Source organism: Stegostoma tigrinum, chromosome 1 (assembly GCF_030684315.1).
Source record: "Stegostoma tigrinum isolate sSteTig4 chromosome 1, sSteTig4.hap1, whole genome shotgun sequence".
NCBI classification, from domain to species: domain Eukaryota; kingdom Metazoa; phylum Chordata; class Chondrichthyes; order Orectolobiformes; family Stegostomatidae; genus Stegostoma; species Stegostoma tigrinum.
This window is the reverse complement of record NC_081354.1, coordinates 158,117,580-158,142,953: the sequence shown is the minus strand read 5'-3', so window position 1 is coordinate 158,142,953 and position 25,374 is coordinate 158,117,580. Positions and strand designations below refer to the sequence as shown.

At 44.1% G+C, this 25,374-nt stretch overlaps 1 protein-coding gene across 3 annotated transcripts in view; it reads left to right on the top strand.

Annotated features, from left to right (window-relative positions):
* The first annotated feature begins 5,701 nt into the window (after nucleotides 1-5,701).
* me2 (malic enzyme 2, NAD(+)-dependent, mitochondrial) overlaps nucleotides 5,702-25,374 on the top strand; it is an 81,856-nt gene continuing 62,183 nt past the window's right edge. Inside the window, exons 1-4 of one of the 3 annotated variants that reach the window (XM_059649663.1) lie at nucleotides 5,702-5,852; nucleotides 16,745-16,866; nucleotides 18,178-18,311; nucleotides 20,561-20,710. In XM_059649663.1, the coding sequence (XP_059505646.1) occupies nucleotides 16,759-16,866; nucleotides 18,178-18,311; nucleotides 20,561-20,710 (392 nt within the window). In that variant the 5' untranslated portion in view covers nucleotides 5,702-5,852; nucleotides 16,745-16,758. Of the gene's footprint in view, nucleotides 5,853-6,133; nucleotides 6,675-16,744; nucleotides 16,867-18,177; nucleotides 18,312-20,560; nucleotides 20,711-25,374 lie in introns of those variants that run through there. The other 2 variants (XM_059649665.1, XM_059649670.1) reach the window with 2 other exon arrangements.

Sequence of the window (25,374 nt, the reverse complement as noted above, 5' to 3'; positions counted from 1 at the left end):
TTAGAATATTAAAGCATGTTCCATGTTCACTGTTGCAAACATTATGGTTGCCTTTGATTTGCAGACTGCAACCTCCAGAAGTAGCGGTGATCTGAAAGTGTCAGCTCCCACCGAAATAAACTGGACAAGTTTATAGATGTGACGGTCAAGAAGGCACAACATCTCTTTGTCCTCAGGCAGCTTAAGAAATTTGGCACATCCATAAAAGGACCCTCAGCAACTTTTGCAGATGCACCACAGAAAGCATATTGTCTGTGTACATAACAGTCTGGTATGGAAACTTTGCCCAGGACTGTAAGAAACTACAGAAGGTTGTGTGCATAGCCCAGACCATCACGGAAGCCAACCTTCCACTTGTGGAGTCCATTTACATGGCTCATTGCCACAGCAAGTCTGCCAACATCACCAACGACCTACCACATCCCAGTAATGCTCTCCTGCAACCTCTTCTGTTTGGTAGAAGATGCAGATGCTTGAACATATGCACCAGCAGGTTCAGGAACAGCTTCTTCCCAGCTGTTATTAGACTGATGAATGAACTCTCTAACTTCAAATAATACTGATCTTGCCAATATTGATCTTGTCTAGCACATGCCGTGTACGACATAACCTGTATGCCTCTAAGTTTTCTCTACACCCTATGATCTGTATGACCTTGCTTACTATGATCTGCCTGTAATACTCCTAAACAAAGCTTTTCACTGTACTTGGGTACACATGACAATAAATAAGTCAAACCAAAAGTTTTTGATGGCAGTCCATTGCAAATGCAAGCTCTCATTCATAAATGTATTGCTATTTTAGATCACCATCTTTGTGATAGATTTTCACTGCACCTATAAGGATCAAGCTACACATGCTACTTGTCCTGAGCACCATAACATTTCAGAACCCTGTCAAAGCAAGTGCTACTCTTTCCTAAAATCCAACATAGCATCTCATTATAATGAAATGTGAGGCTGGATGAACAGAAGATAGGTGGAGAGCAGAGTATAGGTGGGGAGGTAGGGAGGGGATAGGTCAGTCCAGGGAAGACGGACAGGTCAAGGAGGTGGGATGAGGTTGGTAGGTAGATGGGCGTGTGGCTTGGGGTGGGAGGAAGGGATGGGTGAGAGGAAGAACAGGTTAGGGAGGCAGAGACAGGTTGGACTGGTTTTGGGATGCAGTGGGTGGAGGGGAAGAGCTGGGCTGGTTTTGGGATGCGGTGGGGGAAGGGGAGATTTTGAAGCTGGTGAAGTCCGCATTGATACCATTGGGCTGCAGGGTTCCAGCTGGTTCCAATCACTGCATTCCTCCCCCCACCATCACCAAGTCCAGGTAAGTAGGCCTGGTCTTTCTCTTGTAGCTTTTCCTGCAACGTTTTGCCCTAGTCTGGTTCCTCGCACTCAGATTCTGATACAATCGGTGTGCACCAGAGGGTAGCCTGTCTCTTGCGTCCTAAATGTCACAGAAGAGCTTCTTCTTCTTCTTCTGGCAGTAACAGTATCGAGGCTGCATCATCTTGGAGTCTGATGTTTCCTCAACATGAGATGGAGGGGGAGAACCTATGGTTTTTGACAGGCCTTCTGGCTGTTCTGAGGGGACAGGTATGTTTTGATTCTGCCCTGTTTGAGAGCTAACAGCATTCAGATGATTCACATCACCTACCTGAACTTTCTAAGTTATGGGACGTGACCTCGTATCAACCTCGCCTCGTAGCCATACAAAGCCATTTCCATGGTTCTGGCACCGAACTTTGTCCCCTGAATTAAGTTAAGTTATCTCCCTCGCTTAGAGGAGGCATGTGGCTGGCATTGGAGTTTCTGCTGCTGTTTCACCCCTCGCGTTCGGTCAGGAAATATCAGGTTTAACCTGGTGCGAAGTCTTCTCCCCATCACCAACTTTGCTGGAACTATCTCTGTTGTTACATGCAGCGTGGTCCAAGGATTGAACAGGAACTGTGACAGTTTGGCATTAAATGATGCTGCTGGCTTCTTCTTTAAGCCTGCCTCCAATGCTTGGACCACTCTTTCCGCTAGAACATTGAACAGTGGATGGTATGGAGCTGTCCTTTTGTGCCGAATGCCATTGACTTTAGGAAATATTCGAATTCCCTGCTGGTAAATGATGTCCCATTGTCCGTGACCAATACTTCCAGGAAATCAAGTACTGCGAACAATGCTCGCATTTCCTCAATCATCATCCCTGAATTTGCCAAACAAACTTTATGCAAGTCCAAACACTTTGAATGGGTGTCCACAATGGCCAGAAACATTGAGCCCATGACCAACTGAGTCCAGAGTTTACCTGGCTACTCCCACAAATGTGGGTGTGCCAATGGTGGCAATATTTATGCTTGTTAGCTGGGCACTGCCCCACCACCACAGCTAAGTTGGCATCCAATCCCAGACACCAGACATAGCATCTTCATCTTGGAAACCTCTGGATGACCCTGGTGAAATTCAGCAAGTATCTGGCAGTGACCTTCACTTGGGACAATCGCACTTGTTCCCCATAGTGTTACCATCCTCTTTGGTAATCTGGTCTCACTGGGTCCAGAAAGGTTTCAATCCTGGTTGTGATGGCCCTTCTTCCTCACCCATTACCACCAGCTGTTTCACTTTTGTTAGGACAGGATGTTTTTGTGTTCACAGTCGGATATTATCAGTGGTGATTAGAAGGGTGTGCACGAAGGTCAAAAAAAAAATGGACTCTTCCAGGAGAGGCACTACTTGGCTTCCTGGACGATATTCTAACAGCTGAGAATAAGGGCCCAACGCTTAATTCCACTGGAAGCCATGGGCAGCATTGCATTGTCTTCCTTCAGTCGTCCTATCAAGGGTTTGTGATCTGTTACTAAGATAATTCCTATTTGTAAAGGTGCTGGTAGAAATTCCTCACACCAAAGATGACCGGGAAACATACACTATTGGGTGTTCCTCTCCATTGGGCCACTGGTGAGCCAACACTACCCTGATACTGTATAGAGAGGCATCGCATATCAGCACTACCTCTCGCTTCTGGTCGTAGTGGGCCAACGCCTTAGATGATGATAGCTGCTTTTTCAATTCCCTAAAGGCTACTTCTTGGCCATGCAACCATTTCCAAGGCTGACCCTTTTTCAATAGCAGGTGTAAGGGTGCCAATATGGAGGCCAGGTTAGGTATTAATTTTCACTACCCCAGGAAATGACCTAAGCTCCAGTACAGTACCGACATGGGATCTGGCCCTCACTGTCTCTTCCAACGGGGTGTAACCAGTTTTGTTGACATTGTAACACAAGTAGGTCTCTTGGGATGCACGGAACATACATTTTTTCCCTTCTAAGACATATGTCTTCTGGGAGAAATGATTAAGCACTATGTTCAAGTTCTCTACATCCTCTTCATTGGTCTTCCCTGTTAGTAGTACGTCATCCAAATAAATGGTAACCTGGGGTAGCCCTCGTAAAATGTTCACATGGTCCGCTGGAAAATGGCGCATGCTGACAATACACCAAATGGCAGTCTTGTATATTAATATAAACCCTTATGGGCATTAATTGTACCGTACTTCTGGGACTCCTCATCTAGTTGCTATTGCAGGTGGGCATGGCTCATGTCAGCTTCATAAAAGGACAACCCTCCATACAAGTCATCTTTGCGAGGGATTGGGTATTTATCCAGCTGCGAGAAACAGTTTATCATTTGCTTAAGATCCTTACAAAAGCAAACTGAGCCATCAGTCTTCACAATTGGTACGACTGGTGCTGTCCATTCTACAAACTGCACTGGTTTGATGATTTCTTCACAGTCCAGCCTCCTGATTTCTGCCTCTACTTTTGCCCAGAAGACAAATGGCACCAGACGGGCACCAGCGGATGCAGTATACCACATTAGCAGATGTGCAGGTGAACATCTGCTTGATGTAGAAAGTCTTCTTGGGACCTGGGATGGCGGTGATGGTGGAGGTGTAGCATTTCCTGCGGTTGCAGGGAAAAGTGCTGATTGTGGTGGGGCTGGAGGAGAGTGTGGAGCGGACAAGGGAGTCACGGAGAGTGGTCCCTCCGGAAAGCAGATAAGGGTACGGAGGGAAAAATGTCTTTGGTGGTGGGGTCAGATTGCATATGGTGTAAGTGTCAGAGGATGATGCGTTGGATCCGGAGGTTGGTGGGGTGGTACGTGAGGAAGAGGGGGATTCTGTTTTGGTTGTTTTTGTAGGGAAGGGGTGTGAGGGATGAGGTGCAGGAAATGCTGGAGGCACGGTCGAGGGCGTTCTCGACCACTGAGGCAGGGGGAAGTTGCGGTCCGTGAAAAAGGAGGACATCTGAGCTGTACGGGAGTGGAATGCCTCATCCTGGGAGCAAATGCGGTGGAGGTGAAGGAATTGGCAATAGGGGATGGCATTTTTGCAGGAAGGTGGGGGGGAAGAGGTGTATTCTAGGTAGCTGTGGGATTCGGTGGTTTGAAATGGATATTGGTTTGCCAGAGATGGATACAGAGAGATCCAGGAAGGAGAGCAAGGTATCAGAGATGGTCCAGGTGAACCACTTCCTCTGGGACTCTCTTGTCTGCTCTATACTCCCCTCCAGCCCCACAACACTCGGCACTTTTCCCTGCAACTGCAGCAAGTGCTACCTCTGCCACTCCACCTCTCCCTTTATCCCCATCCCAGGCCCCAAGAAGACTTTCCACATCAAGCACATATTCACCTGCACATCTGCTAATGTGGTATAATGTATCCACTGTTACCGTTGTGGCCTCCTCTACGTTGGAGAAACCAAGTGGAGGCTTGGGGACCACTTTGCAGAACACCTCTGCTCAGTTAGCACTGAACAACTGCACCTCCCAGTCATGAACCATTTCAACTCCCCCCAACCGTTCCTCAGATGACATGTCCATCCTGCAGTGCCACAATGATGCCACCCGAAGGTTGCAGGAACAGCAACTCATATTCTGCTGGGAACCCTGCAGCCATATGGTATCAATGTGGACTTCACCAGCTTCAAAATCTCCCCTTCCCCACCGCATCCCAAAGCCAGCCCAGCTCGTCCCCTCCCCCCACTGCATCCCAAGACCAGCCCAGCCTGTCTCTGCTTCCCTAACCTGTTCTTCCTCTCACCCATCCCTTCCATCTCAAGCCGCACCTCCATTTCCTACCTACCACCTCATCCCGCCTCCTTGACCTGTCCGTCTTCCCCGGACTGACCTATCTCCTCCCTATCTCCCCACCTATCTTCTTTACTCTCCATCTTCGGTCCGCCTCCCCCTCTCTCCCTATTTATTCCAGTTCCCTCTCCCCAGCCCCCTCTCTGATGAAGGGTCTAGGCCCGAAACGTCAGCTTTTGTGCTCCTGAGATGCTGCTTGGCCTGCTGTGTTCATCCAGCTCCACACTTTGTTACACTTTAAATAATTGCAGGATCCGGTGTCCTGAGAACGGCAGTGGCTGCTGTGAATTGTCAGACTGATTTTTATACCTTATCTCAGATTTCCAGCATCCATTGACATTTGTCCAACTCTGACAGTAAACTCTAAGATCGGTCAGAGAACAGGCCTATCTTCCGCCGCAATGCTGCTCCTAATTTCAAACAATAACACCGTCACCACGTCCCCGCCCCAACATCGCGCGCTCTTGACTTCTCTAAATCCTATTGGCCAGATTCCAGCTAATGGCCCCGCCTCTCCCTTTCCACTATCTTTTCCTCCTATTGGTCGGAGGGCTTGTCGGACTCTAGGATGCGGCCCCGCCTTTCCCTGTTGGTCAGAAAGGCTGTCGGTCAGGGCATTGCCCCTGCTGCACAATTGCCCCGCCCCGCGGTTCGCTTCGTTTCCCCCAGCACCTGAGGTGTCTGTGGTTGTGGAGTCGTGCTGCAGATTCGGGAACCGTCAGTGTCGTAAGTTGTCTTTGGTCGATGTTTAAAGGTCTTCGGGTGACTCTGGTGTGTGAGCCTGAACCCTTGGGGATGGGTATATCAGGCGGTTCTCCTGGGTCTGACTTACCTGCTGAAGACACTGTTTGCTCTCCTTCTCGGCAACTTCACTTTATTGAGGGTTGGGGCTGGGCCGTTACACCAGTGCGTTTTCGGTTGTGAGCAACCACATGCAGAATTTTTCATCTTCTGTTGTGTTTTTGAAAACCACATTGGAGTTTGAATCATTGCCGCTTCTCTTCCAGGGTTGATCGCCGCGAAGAACTTCATTCCTCCTTCTCGACGTGTTTTTAACCTTTGTTCGTCTTCATTGTTCTTCACTTCCTGTGTAATCAAAACTCGCTTTCATATCCACTTCGCTCTCCTCAGCAATTGTCTTCGGACTGCTCACTTATTCAGTGTGGATTTCAGTCGGTTTTCCACCTTCCATGCTTGCCCCGATTATTGCTTACATCTCCAAAATAATTTGTTCCTTGAACCTTGGCTCTTGTTTGCACAGAAGCCGAATTCAGTGTGACTCCAGCTCGCACCATCTCGAAAGCTGCTGTGACTTGTATTTCCAGTTCACAAAAACGGGAGAAATAGTAACACAACGGCCTATTGAACCTGTTCCTCGTTCAGTTATGATCGTGGCTGATCTCCGATTCAGCTTCCCCCTGCCCGTCTGCTTGTTTAAAGGGCCATATATTTGCTTATTGCAGCCTTAGACGTGTTCAACCATGGACTATCCACAATTCTTTGGGAGAGATTATTCCAAAAACTTTCACAACCTTTCAGAAGGCCAAGGTCTTTGCTTCATTACTTTGCTTTATGCACCCAAATCAATTAATTTATGGCTGGGTACATTGGTGAGCTTTCCTTGTGAGCACAAAGTTGGAACATATTCAACCAAAAATTTTTGTCTGCCCAGTGGACCCTTTTTTACCTTCAGAATTCATATTCACCCACACCCCTTCCTTGTTTTGCCCCCAAGCTAGAGTGTTTTACCAAGAACTTCTAATGTGAAAATATCCATTACAATTCTAGTCTATAACCTTTTTTTAAGTTGCAGTATTCTATTCTCTTAGGTGTAGCCCTAATATTATCCACAAACATGGTGAAATAAGAATGACCTGAAATGTCAGCATGTATTTTTCTTTTCTCCACAGATCTGCTTGAACTGCTGAGTATTTCTGAGGTTTTGTCTTTATTTCAAACAAATTGTATGTAGTATTTTGTTTTTGGAATGTCAAGGGAGGTACTGTTTGCTAAACTGACCTTGCAGGGACAAGAGTTAGCATGCCAGCTTTCTGATATCTCTCCCAACACTGAACGTGAAGAAGTTTCTTCCAGGAGTATCACTGTCCTCACCTTACGTATGGACATTTCACTACAGCCTCTAATGTCATAATTCCATGAATGAGGTGGTACCTCTTTGAAACATTCCTGGAGGGTTTGACAGGGTAGATGTTGAAAGGTTATTTCCTTTGTGGGAGCATTTAGGACAAGAGGGCAGCGTTTCAGGATCAGGGGTTGCCTGGTAAGGACAGAGTAGGACTTTTTTCTGACTTTGCCACAGAAGGTTTAAAGGCTGTATTGTTAAGTATGTTCATGTCCCAGTGTGGATAAACTTTGTGACTTCATCTCCTCAATCATTTGTAATACAGAATTGGGAGGCGATGGCCTAGTGGTACTATTGCTGGACGGTTAATCCAGAGACCCAGATAACATTCTGGGGACCTAGGTTCAATTCCTGCCATAGCAGATGGTGGAATTCAAATTCAGTACAGTATCTGGAATTAAGAATCTAATGATGACCATGAACCCATTGTCGATTGTTGGAAAAACTCATCTGGTTCACTGTCCTTTTTAAGACCATAAGACATAGGAGTGGAAGTAAGGCCGTTCGGCCCATTGAGTCACTCTCCCATTTAATCATGGCTGATGGACCTTTCAACTCCACTTACCCGCACTGTCTCTGTAGCCCTTAATTCCTTGTGAGATCAAGAATTTATCAATCTCTGCCTTGAAATATAATCCCTCTTTGTGAAATATAATCCCTCTTTGTCAAATATATCCTTTTCTTAAATGGTAGGGATACTAAAACTGCATGTAATACTCCGATCTGGTCCTTACCAAGACCCTATATAACTGCGCTAAAAGTCCTACTTGTGATGTTTTGGCTTTCAGATCTTACAAATGTCATTAACCTGAAACTGCGTTATCTCCATATCTCACTTGACAGATGTTGCCTGACTTGAGTATTTTGTTTGCATTTAATTGTATGATTGTGCAATTGGATTTCAATTTAATTTTCTAGTAGAAGGTGCACTTCTTATTGAAAATATTTCAAATTTTGCAGACTACATTAAACTTCCCTTATGTTGAATCACCAGTCATATGACTTGTGGCATTTGGTTTTCCACTTGCGGTTTAATTTGGCTTAGGCTGCAGTAAGATAAGCTATGCAGTGATTGCAAAACGTGGATTTTAAATGTTCATCCTGGTGATGGATTACCAAGCAGACTTTCTGAAAATGCTGAATAAATGTAAGACTTTGACATTGGATAATGACCCAAATGACAAAAATACATGACTTGTTAAATAAGGCAATTCACTTATGTGACTTACCAAACTGGTTTCTGGGATGGTAGGACTTGTGTAAGAAGAGAGAGACTGGATTGGTTAGGACTATATTCGTTGGGTTTTAGAAGAATGAGAGGGATCTCATACAAATCAATAACATTTTTTTTACAGGACTAGACAGGGTAAATGCAGGAAGGGTGTTTCTGATGGCAGGGGAGTCCAGAAGGAGTCACACTTTAAGTGTGTAGGGCAGGCCATTTTGGACTGAGATGAGGAGAAATGCCTTCATCCAGAAACTAGTGAACCTGTGGAATTTTCTGCTACAAAAAGTGTTTGAGGCCAAAACATTCAATGAGTTAGATATAGTTCTTCAGAGCTAAAAGATGAGAAGTATGAGGTAAAAGCAGAAATGGTGTACTGGGATGGACGTTCAGCGATAATCATACCAAATGGAGGAACAGGCTCCAAGGGCTGAATGGCCTACTTCTGTTGCTGTTTTCTCTCCTTCACTAAAGAATGTGAGGGAGAGTAGAATCTTGACAGGATGTGTGCTTGTAAAGAACCACCTGACTGTTTCACAACTGGAGCTATACTACTTAAAATACAAACTGCTGAGTATGTGACATCTGACATGGATTTCTGTGCAACTTGAATCAGCTCAATCGTGTTGTGATGCTGCTTTTTCAATGTTAATTTAAATCCATATCTTAATTGAGAGACTGGCTTTTGATATGTGCCTTTCTTCCCCAATACCTGTATAAGCAAATTTTAATTAAGGTTCCGCAGAGATTCTGAGACTTGTGTGGCTATCTCATGGGGTGGCAAAGAAGAATGATGAAAATGGTGATAGATGATGTCTCTGGACTTCAGCAAGGCATTCCACAAGGTTCTGCATGGTAGATTGGTAAGCAAGATTACATGACAGTGAATCCAGAGGGACCTAGCCATTTGGATATAAAATTTCCTTGAAGATAGGAGACAAAAGGTGGCGGTAGAGGGTTTTTTTTGGATTGGATGCCCGAGACCAGCTGTGTGCCACAAGGATTGGTGCTGGATCCGCTGCTTTTGTATTTGTACAAATGATCTGGATGTGAATACAGTGGGTACGGTTAGAAAGTTTGCAGATTACACCAACATTGCTGTAATGGACAGTAAAAAGGTATCTTGGAGTACAATCAGACCTTGATCAGATGGGCTGACGAGTGGCAGTTACAGGTTAATTTAGATAAAATGAGGTGCTGCATTTTAGTAAGGCAGACCAGAGCAAGTCTTGGATAAATAGGTAAAGCCCTGGGGAGCATTGCTGAGCAAAGAGACCTTGAAGTGGAGTTATGTAGTTCCGTGAAAGTTGAACCCCACGCAGACAGGGTGATGAACACGTTTAGTCTTCTAAATTGTTTTAACGCATGCATTATTTGAGTGTAACTCAATTTTTACTGTACTTCCTCTACACCTTTTGAACACTAACCACAAAATTGAACACTAACATCAACACCTCAAAGAATTCCTGTTTTTCTCCCTTCTAAACAACTTTTAATCCAACATTCTATCCTCCCCATAATTTCATATCCTTTTAATCTTCACTGTCCCCTCATCGTTGCTCCATTTATTTTTTGACATACATGTTGCACCTTTGTTGTCAGTTGAAAGTGTGACAGATTTGACATCAGTGCAAATGGCACTCAACTGTACTGTGCTCAGCTCTATTTTTGTCTGCTGCCCTGCCGAAGTCTTTTCAAGCTGCCAGTCCAACATTTATTCCACAGTGCCGATTTAAGATGGTGAAATCAAAAAGGAGCATTTAGGAAGTATTTAAATGTGTACTAGTGATACCAGTTGTGAGTAGTTTTAATTGTCCGCCACCATTCCCAACTCGATGTGGCAGGACTGCAGAGGTTAGACCTGATCTATAGATAGTGGGATCACTTAGCTCTGTCTACCATTTGCACATCAAACAGTGAAAGCAGTAAGTAATCTTGTTTGGCTTCACCAGGTTGACACCTCATTTTCAGGTATGCCTGGTGCTGCTCCTGGCATGCCCTCTCCATTGAACTGGGGTTGATCCCATGGCTTGCTAATTGTTGAGGCGGGTATATGCTGGGCCATGAGGTTGCAGATTGTGCTGGAGTATAATACTGCTGCTGATGGTTCACAGTGCCTTGTGGATGCCCAGTCTAGAGTTGCCAGATCTGTACAAACTCTGCCTCGTTCAGCACAATGATAATGCCACACAACGCAATAGAGGTTATTCTCAATGTGAAGGCAGGACTTAGTCTCCACAAGGACTACTTAGTGGTTATTGTTACTATTACTGTTATGGGCAGATGCATCTGCAGCTGGCAAATTGTGAAGGATGAGATCAAGTGTAATGATTCCTCTTGTTGGTTCACTCGCTACCAGCTGCAGACTCAGTCTAGCAGCTTTGTCCTTAAGGACGTGACCAGTTCGATCAGTGGTACTGTTGCTGAGCCCTGGTGGTGGTAGACGGTGAACTTTCCCACCCAGAGTACATGTTGGGTCCTTGCCATCTTCAGTGCTTCTTCCTGGTGTTAATCAACATGGAGTACCAACTCACTCACTAAGGAAGGCGGTACGTGGTATTCAGCAGGAGGTTTTCTTGCCCGTGTTTAACTGAAGCCATGAGACTTCTTGGAGTCCAGAGTCAATGTTGAGGACTCCCAGGGCAACTCCATCCTGACTGCATATGACTGTGCCGCCCCCTCGTTTGACTGGTCCTGTTGATGGGACAGGACATATTTAGGGATAGTGATAGTGGTATCTGGGACATTGTCTGGAAAGTATGATTCTGTGAGTTTGACTGTATAGTTGTTGCTTGACTAGCTTGAGACAGTTCTCAATTTTGGAACTAGCCCCCGTGTGTTAGTGAGGAGTACTTTGCAAAGTTGTGTTGTTTCTGCTGTGGTCTTTTTGGATGCCTAGGTTGATGCCAGGTGATCCATCCGGTTTCATTTCTGTGAGCAATTGTTTTGAATTGGTACAACTGAATGGCATACTAAGCCATCTCAGCGCACAGTTGCGAGTCAACCACATTGGTATGGGTCTGGAGTAAATGTAGGCCAGATCAAGTGAGGATGATAGATTTCCTTCCCCGAAAGGCATTAGTGAAACATGTGAGTTTTTTCTGACAATTGATTTTGATGTCATGGTTATGGTAGATTCTTCATTCTAATTTTTTTTTGTTTCGAATGTTTGTAGCCTGTCATTATTTCATGAAATAATGAATCTGCTGTAGTGACAAATAGCATGTTATCCTGTGCAAGTTGATGATGCAACTTCTTTTAAACTACTGACGGTCAGACCAGGTAGGGACAGTAGTTATCTTCCCTAAGGTCATTGGCAAACAGAACAGGTTTTTTTGATAATTGACAATAGTTCCAATGGCCATTATTGAATTCAAATTCTGCCATCTGTTGTCTCAGGATTTGAACCTAAGTCCCCCAGAATATCACTGGGGTCTTTAAAATAATGGTCTAACAATAATACCACTAAGCCATTGCCTCCCCTTACTCCTACCCTAGATGAGATGCATCCTGGGTTAATGAAGGAGATGAAAGGGGCAATTGCAGATGCATTTACAATAGTCTTTCAATTTTTTTCTGGATTCAGGAGTGCAGTTGGAGGACTGGAATTGCAAGTATTGTGCCCCATTTCAAAAAAAGGATTGTAAAGATCAGCACAGCATTTACAGGCCTGTTAGCCTCCCTGCCTCCAAATTTTCAAAGTAGAATTGCTAGCAACAATCCTTGAGGATAGAATTAATAATCACATAGAAGAATTTGAATTACTTGGGAACAAGCAGGATGGGTTTGTAAAGTAAATGTTGTACAAAACATTAGTTGAACTTCATGTGGGTTATTCTAGATGTCACATCTTAGAAAGGATGAAAATGACACACTTGCTAGAGTTTGTTTTTTGAAGGGGGAACAGAAGGTTGATGAGGGGAATGTTGATGTGATGTGCACAGATTTCCAGACAGCATTCAATAGTGCCACATGAGCCTTATGAGAAGTTTTAAGGCTCGTGGAGTCAAAGGGTCAGGAGCATTGTGCATAGAAAACTAGCTGAATACAGTGGTGATTCATGTGTGTTTTTCAGGTTGGAAGAGGATTGATAGAGCTGTTCCTTGGATCAGTTTTGGGATCTTGCCTTCCTGATTTGAATATAACTAATCTTTGTAGGGGACAATTTCGAAGTCTTTGGCTGACCAAATTTGAGGGCATTGTAAATGTTGAGGAGGATAGGGTAGAATTCCTAAAGGACATAGATAATTTGGTGCAGTCAGTGGCAGATGAAGCTTATGCAGAGAAGTGTGAGGTGATACATTTTAGGTACAAAAATATGGACTATTCTAAAGGGTGTGCAGGACCTTTGGAGAAAGTGCAGAAAAGCTTTCCAAAAGGGTGAGAAACTTCAATTATGATAAATTGGAGAAACTGGGACTATATTTTCCTTCAAGAGGGAAGACTATGAAGATTTAATAGAGGTTTTCAAAAGCATAACTGGCCTGGAACAAATGCAAGTTGAGGGGAATGCTTTTTCACAAAGCAAGTTTGCAGAGCGGTGAAGGTCGAGTGGTACTATAACTGGGCTGTTGATCTAGACATCCCAGCGATGTTCTGGGGAACCGGGTTCAAATCCCTCCACACAGAAATAAATCTGGAATTAAGAGTCTCATGATGGCCATGAGTCTTTTTGCCAATAACAAAGTTGCTGGAAAAGCTCAGCAGGTCTGCCAGCATCTGTGGAGGAGAAGACAGAATTAACATATTAGGTCTGGTGACCCTTCCTCAGAACCTTCCTCTGTTCTGAGGAACGGTCACCAGACCCAAAACGTTAACTGTGTTTTCTCCTTCACAGATGCTGCCAGACCTGCTGAGCTTTTCCAGCAACTTTGTTTTTGTTCCTGATTTGCAGCATCTTCAGTTCTTCTGGTTTTTATGAATCTTTTGTTGATTGGTGAACCTGATAGGTTTTCCCCTACAATGTCTTTTTAAGAAAGAAAGCCGGCATCCTTATCTGTTCTGGCCTACTAGACCCACAGCAATGTGATTAACTCTTAATTGCCCTGTGGGTAGTGAGGGATGAGCAATGAATGCTGGCTTAGTCAGTGAAACCCTCACCTTGTGAGTGAATTTTAAAAAAAGTAGTTAGGGTGTAGAATGTGCTGCCTGGAGGTGTGGTGGAGGTAAGTTCAAGAGGGTATTAATAATCATTTAAATAGAAACGATATTCAGAGTTATGGGAAAATGTAGGCGTTTAGCCTAAGTCAAAAAGGGCAGAGAACCAGTCACTTCTGATGAAGGGTCTAGGCCCGAAACTTCAGCTTTCCTGCACCTCCGCTGCTTAGTCTGCTGTGTTCATCCAGCTCTACACCTTGTTATCTTGAATTCTCCAGCATCTGCAGCTCCTATGATCTGAGAACCAGTCAAGACAAGTCAAATAGCCTTTAGTGCAATGTAACGCTGTTTTGTTCGACCGTTGGTGGACAGGCCTTAGCTTAATGAGAGTCCTTCCTAAACCTTTCAGTCTCATATTCTAAATGCTTTTTGTGAAATTTTGGTCATCTTACTAAATTTCTGACCAATACTATAGCTCACATGGGTGTAGTATTATATAGAGAGAGCTTCATCAGAATGACAAATTACATGAACTTTGAGAGAAAATCTTGTCCCCAGCCTGAGTTGTGCAAGAGTTGCTAAACTGATATTTGTTTTTTTTCTTTGAAGCAAGTGTTGTTGCAAATTTACTTTAGTTTAACTTCGTCTTGGCAGGAAGGCAAATGATAAGAGTGAACAAACAAATAGATGTGCAGTTGAGGGCATTTCTAATCTAATTGTTTTTATCTTATATGTAGTTAGTGCTATTCAAAAGAATTAAACATGACCTTTTTAGCTTTCCTCAAACATTTCTATTTGTTGTCCTTTCTGTGCTGTCCCAGCTTTCTACTAATGTCACAAATTTAATGTAGGTTGCAACTATTGACAACAACATTCTTACGTAAAGTTATGTCTAATAATTTTTGCTTTCAAAATGTAGGAAATGACTTGGAATCAAAATTCAGTGTTTTGTTTTCCTAATTCAGTTTTGAAGCAAATTAATATACATTCATGCCAAAAACTGATACTGACCAGTCATAAAGCACAGAAAGAGCCCCCTTAGTCCATGTTTATAGATCTTCAAGACCAAGATGATGCCTAGACAAAGATTAAGGGATGCTGCTGCTACCTGTATTTTCTTTAAAGTAAAAACTTGTCTTCTGAGCTGCAACCTTTTCTTTGGCTTTTCCTTTCTTCCCTCCTTTTTTTTTATATATTTTCCTTCTGTATTTTAATTTTTGCTAGGCTGCACCTGGAAAAAAAACTTGAATTCCAACATCATAAATTCTGCATAAAAACATCTGGTGAGAACACTATTCATGAGCTATACATAGGGGTGTGAAAATTAATTGTAAGCCAGCACCCACCTCAATAATCAAAAGCATAAGAAGTTTGCCTTACACTGGGAAAGGACAAAAGTAAGAGTTGCTAAACATATGGGATGAAATAAGCAAACCTTTGTTAGCTTTTTATAAATTTTACTTCGGTTCAGGATTTTAACAATCATTGCTTAAAGAATCAAATTAATCAGAAGGTAAACAAAGTTAAACACTGCTTTTTCTGGTCAGTGTGTAATCACCAGCATGTTTTTGCACTTGTCATCTAACACTGTTGCTGGATCAATGCCACTTTTTTCAAGTCACATCTTTTTAATTTTCTTGCAAAAGCTCCAGCACATTGATTCTAAAATTCAGCCAAACTAATGCTCAACCAAGGATAATCTCAAATCCAGTGTGGAAACCATGTTCTTGGAAATTACTGGGTCTATTTTCAAGTACATTTCTTGAATTCCACATTATTGTAATGATTTCTAAAAGTAGTAGTACTATTTTTAATTCATTAATTCAGGGTTCCATGAATCGTATCTTATGCAGTGAATGCATAACTTTGTTCTGCCTCTCCTTTTGGTGAAAATTTAAATTGTCAGTAGCAGCATTTGGAGGACTTGCAATTCTTAGCAACTTCTAGTGTTGGAAAAATTCACCAGGAATTATTGGGGTTTAGATGCTCTTGCATGCTTGAGGATTAAAACCCTCCAAATAATGACCTGCAATACATTACAACGTTGTTACATGAGTAAATATGTAACTAGGCTTTAACGTCTATGACTATGGTGTTGCCATACAGTTAGTTATACCTTGAATGGGTGTGGTTCTTCATGAAATGATAGTTATTGAACTATGATCATTATTTGTGTACACAAAATTTTCAGGACGTTGAATGTGTCTGGATCATTAACTTTCATTGCTAACTACACCAATAGTAGGCAACTTGGCAGCCTTTTAGGCTTTGTTGCAATGTGAATGAAAATTTGTTAGTTTTACTTCCTGCTAACCTGAAGTAACTTTTTTTAAAAATGGAGATCCAATACAGGCACCCTGTTTGGGTGCATAACAGCCTGGTATGGTAACTGTTCTACCAAGGACTGTAAGAAACTACAGAAGGTGGTGTACAGAGCCCAGACGATCATGGAAGCCAGCCTTCCATCCGTAGACTCCATTTACATTTGCTGGCAGCCTTTCTGTGGCAACATCATCAAAGATCCATTGCATCCTGGTAATGCTAAGGCAGAAGATACAGAAGCTTGAACATGTGCACCAGCAGGTTCAAGAACAGCTTCTTTTCAGTCGTTATTAGACTGATGAATCGACTGTCTATCTTCAAATAGTGTTGATCTTGTTACTGTTTTTCTTGTCTCATGTTCTGTGTGGTCTAACCTGCCCAAGTCGTCTTTTTTTTTCACCCTATGATCTGTACATCCTTACTCTACCTGTACTGTTTGCAAGCCAAGCTTTTCACTACTTGGGTATACGTGACAATAAATCCAAACAATCAATCAAATCATTTCATTACACAAAAGGAAACTGAAATGTGTGGTGAAAAGCAAGTTAATTATATTAATCTCTGCAAGTCACAATCAGTTGATTTTCCACAAGTTCACATGAACAGGATGAATGGAGGTGTACCCCTCCATGTTTTTGTTTTTGAAAATTAGGCATTTCTTTCTGGAAAAAAAGTACTGGGGAAGAAAGAGACATTATTACCACCTAAATGCATTTGGATTCACCTTCTTAAACCAGCTTCTTTGGGCTTTAAATAAACTTGTATTGATATTAGAATGCTGTGAAATTATGTTATTAAAATGGCTAACATGATTTACTTGAACTCCTGAAGTCTAAATATTGAAGATGTTGTCGCGACTTAATTTGGCTGTAAGACCATGTGTGCATATGTGCCGTTCTGTCCACACGAAGGAGAAGGGCAAACCACTGATGTTGAGTCCCAGGACAAATAAGGTAGTAATTTTACAAATTAACATATTTTTCCATTAATATTAGGTGTTATTAGAATTTCCTGCATGTAGTGACCAAAAGCATGCACTTTTTAATATTGTATATTATGCTAAGATAAAGAAATATAGACAGTGCTGTGAGTGTTAAGTAGTTGAAGGGTTTCAGGCCCTCAACCTTTCATCCAGAAGTTTGCATTTTTCCTTACTTATGTTCCTGTATCAGACACACGATTGCTTCTTTCTAAGAAAAGAGGTCCGAAATTCTAAAAGTTTCACATTTTGCCTTCGTCTGTCTGTACCACTGCATATTTATATGCTACATTGGAAGGTGGGGAAAGAGTGCTGTTTTGCAATAGCAGCACTTGCTTTTCTTTAGAACAAGATGCTTGGGGGAAAAAAAACTGATGAAAGATCTTGACCCAAAATACTAATGAGGTTTCTCCCTACAGATGCTATCAGCCTTACTTTTTCTGTTTTGTTTTGCTCTTGTGCTCAATTAATGCCAGTTAGAAAAAGTTCGAATATGTATTATAGGGTTGGGGTAATAAGCTAATACCAAAAGCAGAACACTTTACGAAGAGTGACCATAGTTTGTGTAAAAGGTTACGTTTTAAGGAAGAGAGAGAATTTGGCAACTTGAGGTATAGGAAAGGAATTTCAATGACTAGATATGGATGTTTGTCCCACCACTGGAGATCAATGAGGGAGAGAATGTACTGGAGGTTGCAGTTTACATTTTGGATATCTGCTGATCCTGCAGATTCAGAATTTTGAAATGAGATTGTCCTTAACCACTTCCGATAAATACAGGCCAACAACAATCCGGAATAAACCAAGTGCTTGACTTGAGCTGAATGTTTGTTTGCTTTTAAGTAATCTTATTTGATGAGAATGAGGTTTGTTTAATGGGATCTTGCAGTTTAAAACTTTAATCTCTAGTTTTAACCTAGTCATGGCAAGGCCATAGTCTCAAACAATGTAAATTGCACTTGTCAAATATGACAATACATGTACAAATTAGATATAAATCTCTAATATTCTTCTAATATTAGAAACAAATGTTTAATTGAAATAAATGAATAGAAAAGACTTTGAAACATTACTATAAAATGGTTATAGCAGCATTTCATTGTTCCTGAAAGATGCAACTGTTGAAAAGGGGTGATTTCCTGTTCCCTAGAATTTCCATGAAACAACATAGGCAACATTCATTGCATTTCCTTTTAGACTCCTAACGTCAAATGTACAATTCAGCTTTGAATACACTTTGCAATACGCTGTCAGGGCTGCGACATTGTGAATGCACTCTTTTCAGGGCATGGCATTCACGTTAGAGGAACGACAGATTCTTGGCCTGCATGGACTTCTACCTCCTAAAATAGAAACGCAAGAAATTCAAGCAATGCGCTTTAAACAGAATCTGGAAAAAATTCATGATCCTCTAACGAAGTAAGAGCTATCTTATTTATTGTATTGTACAATAGAACCAAAAGAACAAAGTTGGTTAGATCCTTTGCATGCGAAAATAGTACTTTGAAAAGTCTGCATGTATTAATATTGACTGTACTCATTATATGTAAAATTTGAGTTTACTTGTGACATAGCTTTACTGTCCTAGGTGGATGAAAGTCAAATCATTATATGTAAGCTTTTTTCAATTTAATGCTAATCTTGCATGTTTAAAATCAACTGTTGACTTGCTCAAGATTTGTCCATTGATTTTTGTCAGCAGCTGCTCCAGCTGTGGCAAAGCTTTTTTAAAAAAAAAACAAAAAATGCTGACCAAAAACAGCTATTTTTTTTGTTAACTTTTGTCAGAAATATTTGTTAATATAACAATCCACTGATAGTTAGGAAGTAAGGACTTTTTTAGTGGCCACTTTGCAGTTCCAAAAAAATTGAAATAAAATTGTCTGTTTCTTAAAGCAAAATCTGAGTTGTTTTTGTTTGAAGTTACAACTTGTGGATCAGCAAATCAGTTACACACAAATGCTTGTTTGTGTGTTTCCAATATCTTGTAGTTTTACAACTGGTCACTTCTGTAGGAATTAGCATAAAGACATATAGATGGATACAAATATATAATAAATTTATTATGCTCTTTCATACACTTTTAAACTTTTATTTCTTGAAACCGGGATAAAGTCATTGAACTTGAAACAACAACTGGTTCTCTTTCCACAGGTTGCCAGATCTAGTAATTTTCTCTAGCATTTTTGATTTTCTTTTCAGGTCTCCAGCTCCTACAGTGTTTTAGATTATAAAAACTTGTTTCCCTCAATTTCTACTCCACACATTAAAGCTCATGATGAATTCAATTCAGTCTGGCTAATGTGACCAATGTTTAGAAATGCCTCACTTAACATTTGTTTTTTTTTCCCCCCAAAGAAAGGGGAAAAATAACTAACAGTACTATCAATTCCTATGATATAGACACTTAAAAACAGCTGAGGAGAAAAATTTAAAGCTAGTGTTGATCATAATTTACTCTTCTGATCTGGCCTCAGCCACTTTTAGACTTCATCCCTCGCCTTTTTAAGTTTACATTCTGAGCTGTAGGATTCAAATATGTGTTGACGACAACATGCTGATGACAATGGGACATCTGGGATCTTGGTGAATCACAGAACCAACTTTAATTAGTGACATTTAGAGATCAGAAAAAGAATCTGGAACTCTAGACAAGCAGAATGGGTAAATGAGATTTAAAGCAAGTAGAGAAAGAAAAATGGAGAGTTTTTTTGAGAGGGAAAAGACAATGGAAAGTTAGGGATTTTAAAAATCTAACTATAGGAATGAGGTTACACAAGTTAAATTTTCCCTTTTTGTATGTGGAGTGGTTGATTAGCATTGCAGGAACTGAAATCTTGCAGTTAAAAAGGTAATCAAGTTGTTAGGTACTGCCCTTGACTTTAGAACATAGAAAAGCGCAGCACAGTACAGGCCCTTCGGCCCACCATGTTGTGCCATGGAATAATCCTAATCCAAAAATAAAATAACCTAACCTACATTCCCCTCAATTCATTGCTGTCCATGTGCATGTCCAGCAGTCGCTTAAATGTCACTAATGACTCCGCTTCCATGACTACCACTGGTAAACTATTCTATGCGCTCACAACTCTCTGGGTGAAGAACCTCCCTCTGACGTCTCCTCTATATCTTCCTCCTAACACCTTAAAACTATGACCCCTCGTGGCAGTCAATCCTGCCCTGGGGAAAAGTCTCTGGGCTATTTAGGGAAAGTTTTGGTCACTGTCAATATGCAACGTGAACTCAAGATGATATTCTCACTTCTGTTGAGACCAAACTTAAAATTGTTGCCAATAATTCAACAGGGCATTGGGGTGTTTCTTGTTTCGCTGCAAAGAATGATGAGAAAGTGCAACATTACCACGAAGAGGGGTAGTTGTGTTGAATAACATTGATTTTCAGGGTGGGAGGTGAAACGTGGACGAAATGGGTACAAGGGTGTGCGAGTGGGAAGGGAGGAGGATCTGTAAATGCTGTTGGCTTGATTTTCTACTATGTTCTTGCAATAAAAATGGGCTTTTTTTCTCTTTTCCACTTGGAAACGTGGAATGCGTTAAATTTGTTTTTTAATTCTCAATTATTCTAAGGCCTTTACAATGCTAAAGGAAAATATCTTCACAATCATGATCCAGGAGAACTTTGCTGTCATTGTTTTTGTTCTCTTGTAGGTACGTTTATGTGATGGGGATACAGGAAAGGAATGAAAAACTCTTCTATAGGGTTTTGCTTGACAACATTGAAGAGTTGCTGCCAATTGTTTATACACCGACAGTGGGCTTGGCCTGTTTACAGTATGGACACATCTTTAGAAGGCCAAAGTAAGTCAAAAGTTCACCGTTCCCCAGTTATGCAATGTCATAGAGCTTTTAGTTTTCTAATTTCTAGATTTAATCTTGAAGGCTATTGTTGATAGGTGTGTGGATTACTGTATTCTTGCATTCAAACATAATCGTCCAAGCTGAAACTTCTTAGCATGTTATTTAATCATTGTTGTAGCATTGGTTATTTACAGTAGTTAGAGAACATTTAATCGCAGCAATAGTCCAAGTGTTATAGCTTTTGCCACCATAGCACATTATTCTATATAATATAATGCACACTTATTCATTTTGGTGGTGATGTTGGACTGGATGGGCTCCAAATTTTCTTTTATCACAGTTTTTTTTTCCCCTGAGTGCAAAGAAAGTGTTGGGTGAATATTGCTGATATGAGGACCCTGGGAAAGAGCTTAACTTTACAAGGAGTTGAATTGCTTCGAAGGAAGTGAAACAGAAAATGTAGACTTTGAACCATTTTCTGATGCTTTTATTGTCAGATAGGAAGTATAACCTGCTGAAGTGTTTAAAATTGTAAACTTTTTACAGAAATGACAACTAGGCATTTTCTAATGCTAGCGAGTTTTGAGAAGATTTGTAGCTCAGGTTGAGGTTCTGGATGTGAGTTTGCTCGCTGAGCTGGAAGGTTAGTTTTCAGACGTTTTGTCACCTTTTTATTTGAAAAAATATGCTTTATTCATAAGATGTACAAAAAATAAAACATTTATACACCTACCCAGTCATACAAGCCGCTCCGGGTTACCCGGGGGTACGTACACCAACTAAACGGAAAAAAACAAACAAAAGGAAAAAAAACAAAGCAAAGAAAATAGCCTGGCAGTCATTGCCCCGCACAGTCCCATTTGGCCCCCTGACCAGTTGGGGAAGGCGCCAGCTGGGCCCAGTTACCAGATAGGGCCTTTTTCCCGATTCTGGACAAGGGGTTTCATACGGTGGTCTTCCCCACCGCGCCTTGGCGGCGGCTGCCCCAAGCTGTAGCGCGTCCCTCAGCACGTAGTCTTGGACCTTGGAGTGCACCAGTCTGCAACATTCGGTCGGGGTCAGTTCTTTGAGCTGGCAGATCAGCAAGTTGCGGGCAGACCAAAGAGCGTTTTTCACCGCATTGATGGTCCTCCAGGCGCAGTTGATGTTGGTCTCGGTGTGCATCCCAGGAAACAGCCCATAGAGCACAGAGTCCCGCGTCACGGAGCTGCTCGGGACGAACCTCGACAAATACCACTGCACCCCCCCTTCAGACCACCTGCACATAGGCACACTCCAGAAGGAGGTGATCGACAGTCTCGTTTCCCCTTCCCCCGCAGCCGCCTCGAGGGCAGCGTGCAGTGGCGCAGAGATTCTGGGCATGCATAAAGGATCTCACTGGCAGAGCCCCTCTCACCGCCAGCCAAGCAATGTCCTTGTGCTTGTTTGAAAGTTCTGATGATGAGGCATTCTGCCAAACAACTTTGGCAGTCTGCGTGGGGAACCACACGACGGGATCCACCCTCTCCTTTTCCCGAAGGGTCTCGAGGATACTACGTGCTGACCACTGCCTGATGGCCTTGTGGTCAAAGGTGTTTCCCTTAAATTTCTGAACGAAGGACAGGTGGTATGGGACGGTCCAACTACTCGGAGCGTTCCGCGGCAACGAGGCCAGGCCCATCCTTCGCAACACTGGGGACAGGTAGAACCTCAGTAAGTAGTGACACTTGGTGTTTGCGTACTGAGGATCTACGCACAGCTTGATGCAGCCGCACACAAAGGTAGTCGTCAGGGCGAGGATGGCGTTCGGTATGCCCTTTCCCCCATTTTCCAGGTCTTTGTACATGGTGTCCCTGCGGACCCGGTCCGTCCTCGACCCCCAAACGAAGTGGAAGATGGCCCGGGTGACTGCAGCGGCGCTGGTCCAGGGAATAGGCCAGGCTGCGCCACATACAACAGTACCGAAAGCCCCTCGCACCTGACAACCAGGTTCTTACCTGCGATGGAGAGGGACCGGAGCGTCCACCTGCCCAGCTTGTCCTTCAGTTTGGTGATACGCTCCTCCCAAGTCTTAGTGCACGCCCCAGCTCCACTGAACCAAACACCCAGCACCTTCAGGTAGTCTGTCCTGACGGTGAAGGGGATGAAGGAGCGATCGTCCCAGTTCCTGAAGAACATGACCTTGCTCCTACCCCTATTGACTTTGGCACCCGAGGCCAGTTCAAACTGGCCGCAGATGTCCAACAGCCTACTCACCGACCGATGATCGGTGCAGAAGACGGTGACGTTGTCCATGTACAGGGAGGTCTTGACCTGAAGGCCTCCGCTGCCTGGGATAGTCACGCCCTTCAGGCTCACGTCCTTCCTGATGGATGCGGTGAAGGGCTCCACACAGCACACGAACAAGGCAGGAGAGAGCGGGCAGCCCTGCCTGACTCCAGATCTGACGGGAAAACTGTCCGATTCCCACCCATTGATCGAGACCGCTAACGATGTTGGTGTAGAGCAGCCGGATCCAATTGCGGATGCCCTCCCCGAACCCCAATTTGGAGAGGACGTCCCTCATGTAAGCATGAGAGATCCTGTCGAAGGCCTTCTCCTGGCCCAGGCTGACGAGGCAGTGTCCACCCGCCTATCCTGCACGTAGGCGATCGTATCCCTAATGAGCGCGAGGCTCTCGGTGATCTTCCTGCCCGGCACAGCACAGGTTTGGCCAGGGCGAATCACTGACTCCAGGACAGACCTGACCCTTGGACAGGATTTTGTAGTCCACGTTCAATAGTGAAATGGGACGCCAATTCTTAATTTCTTCCCTTTCCCCCTTCCTCTTGTAAACAAGGGTGATGATGCCCTTCCTCATGGACTTGCACATTTCCCCTGCCCGAAGCGCACTATCGTACACCTCCAGCAGGTCCTGGCCGACCAGGTCCCACCAAGCAGAATACAGCTCGACTGGTGAGCCGTCGCTCCCAGGAGTCTTATTCCTCTCCAAGGACTTGAGGGCTCTGGTCAGCTCGTCCAAGGATATCGGCCTGTCCAGCCACTCCCTTGTGGCATCGTCTAAGACCTCCGTGATAAACGACAGGAACGACTCGGAGGCCGTGCTGTCCATGGGCTTCGCGTCATACAGTCTGGCATAGAAGGATCTGCTGATCCTCAATGTCGGGCCGTGACGACGTCACCGAACTGTTGTCCTCCTTCAGCCGGCTAAGCACAGAGCTCTCTTTGTGCACCTTCTGAAAGAAGAAACGCGAGCACGTCTCATACTGTTCCACGGACCGGACCCTGGACCGGAAGATTATCCTTGAGGCCTCCGCGGCAAAGAGCGAGACTTGCTGGCCCCTCACCTCGCGGAGGTCCTCTGTGACATCGACCCCCATCGTCTGCAGAAGGAACAGGTTCTGTGCCCTTTTCTGGAGTCGCGACAGCTTTCCCCGCGCCTCTCTCGCCTTCCGAACACCCTTGAGGACAAAGAACCTCTTGATGTTCTCCTTCACCGTCTCCCACCAGTCACCCGGAGACTCAGAGGGGTTTCACGGTTCTCCAACCGGCGTACTCCCTCTTAAGCTCCTCCATGTTCTCTGGGGTCAACAGAGTCATGTTGAGCTTCCACGTCCCCTTAACGGCTGGCTGGTCGTCCTGTAAGTGACAGTCGGCCAGCAGGAGGCAGTGGTCAGAGAAGAACACCGGCTCAACGCCGGTGGACCTGATCGAGAACGCCCGTGACACAAACAGGAAGTCTATCCTTGAGCGAATAGACCCGTCTGGCCGCAACCAGGTGTACCTCCACTGCGCTCCGTCTGCAGTGTGATGAAGACGTCGAGCAGCTTGGCGTCCTTCACCGTGCCCATCAGGAATCTGGATGTGACGTCCAGTTGACTCTCTCTCTCCCCCCCACCCCCCACCCGCTGTCCCCACTCCGGATTTTCCATCTGCATCGATGATGCAGTTGTAGTCTCCGCCTACGATGACCGGCCTGGACGTAGCCAGCAGGGGTGGAAGCTGCTGCAGGACGGCCAACCGCTCACTCCGTACCGCTGGGGCTTAGATGTTGATCAGCCTCAGGGGAGCGTTCCTGTCGGTGACACCAGCCACTAGGAGGCGCCCCCCTACCACCTCCTGAACTTGAGAGATGTTGAAGTTGTGCCCTGCAGGAGAATAGCCAGGCCCAAGGAGCGACAGTCGTTACCCCCCGACCAGATCGAAGGCCCACAGGTCCAGGCGCCGGACCATTTCCCGTACCTGATGAGGTGCGGTATCCCGCACTCCTGCAGAAACAGGAGGTCCGCCTTGACGGTGGTCAGGTAGGCCAACGTGGAGACACGTCTTTCAGTGGACTTGACGCTGCGCACATTAATGCTTGCAACTCATACCCCCATTGTTGGCAGTGACCGCAGTACCCTCCAAGTCCAAGGTCCAGCCCCTCCATCTGTCCCTTCATGCCCATTGCCCGGGCTAACTGCTGGACACTCTCCAGGCTCAGGAAACCATCCGTGCTGCCTTCCGGGTGGCATCCCCCCCCCCGTCGTGGGTACGGAGGCAGGAGAGTCCGGCTCTGCGTCAGGCTGGGGACGCGCTGTTTCCTCTTTCCCACCTGGAAGTTCTGGGGGGCCCGCGCGGCACGTGACTTGGTGTCGGAGGGAGCCTCAGGACGCCTCCCGTCACCTGGAAGTGGGGTGCTGCTT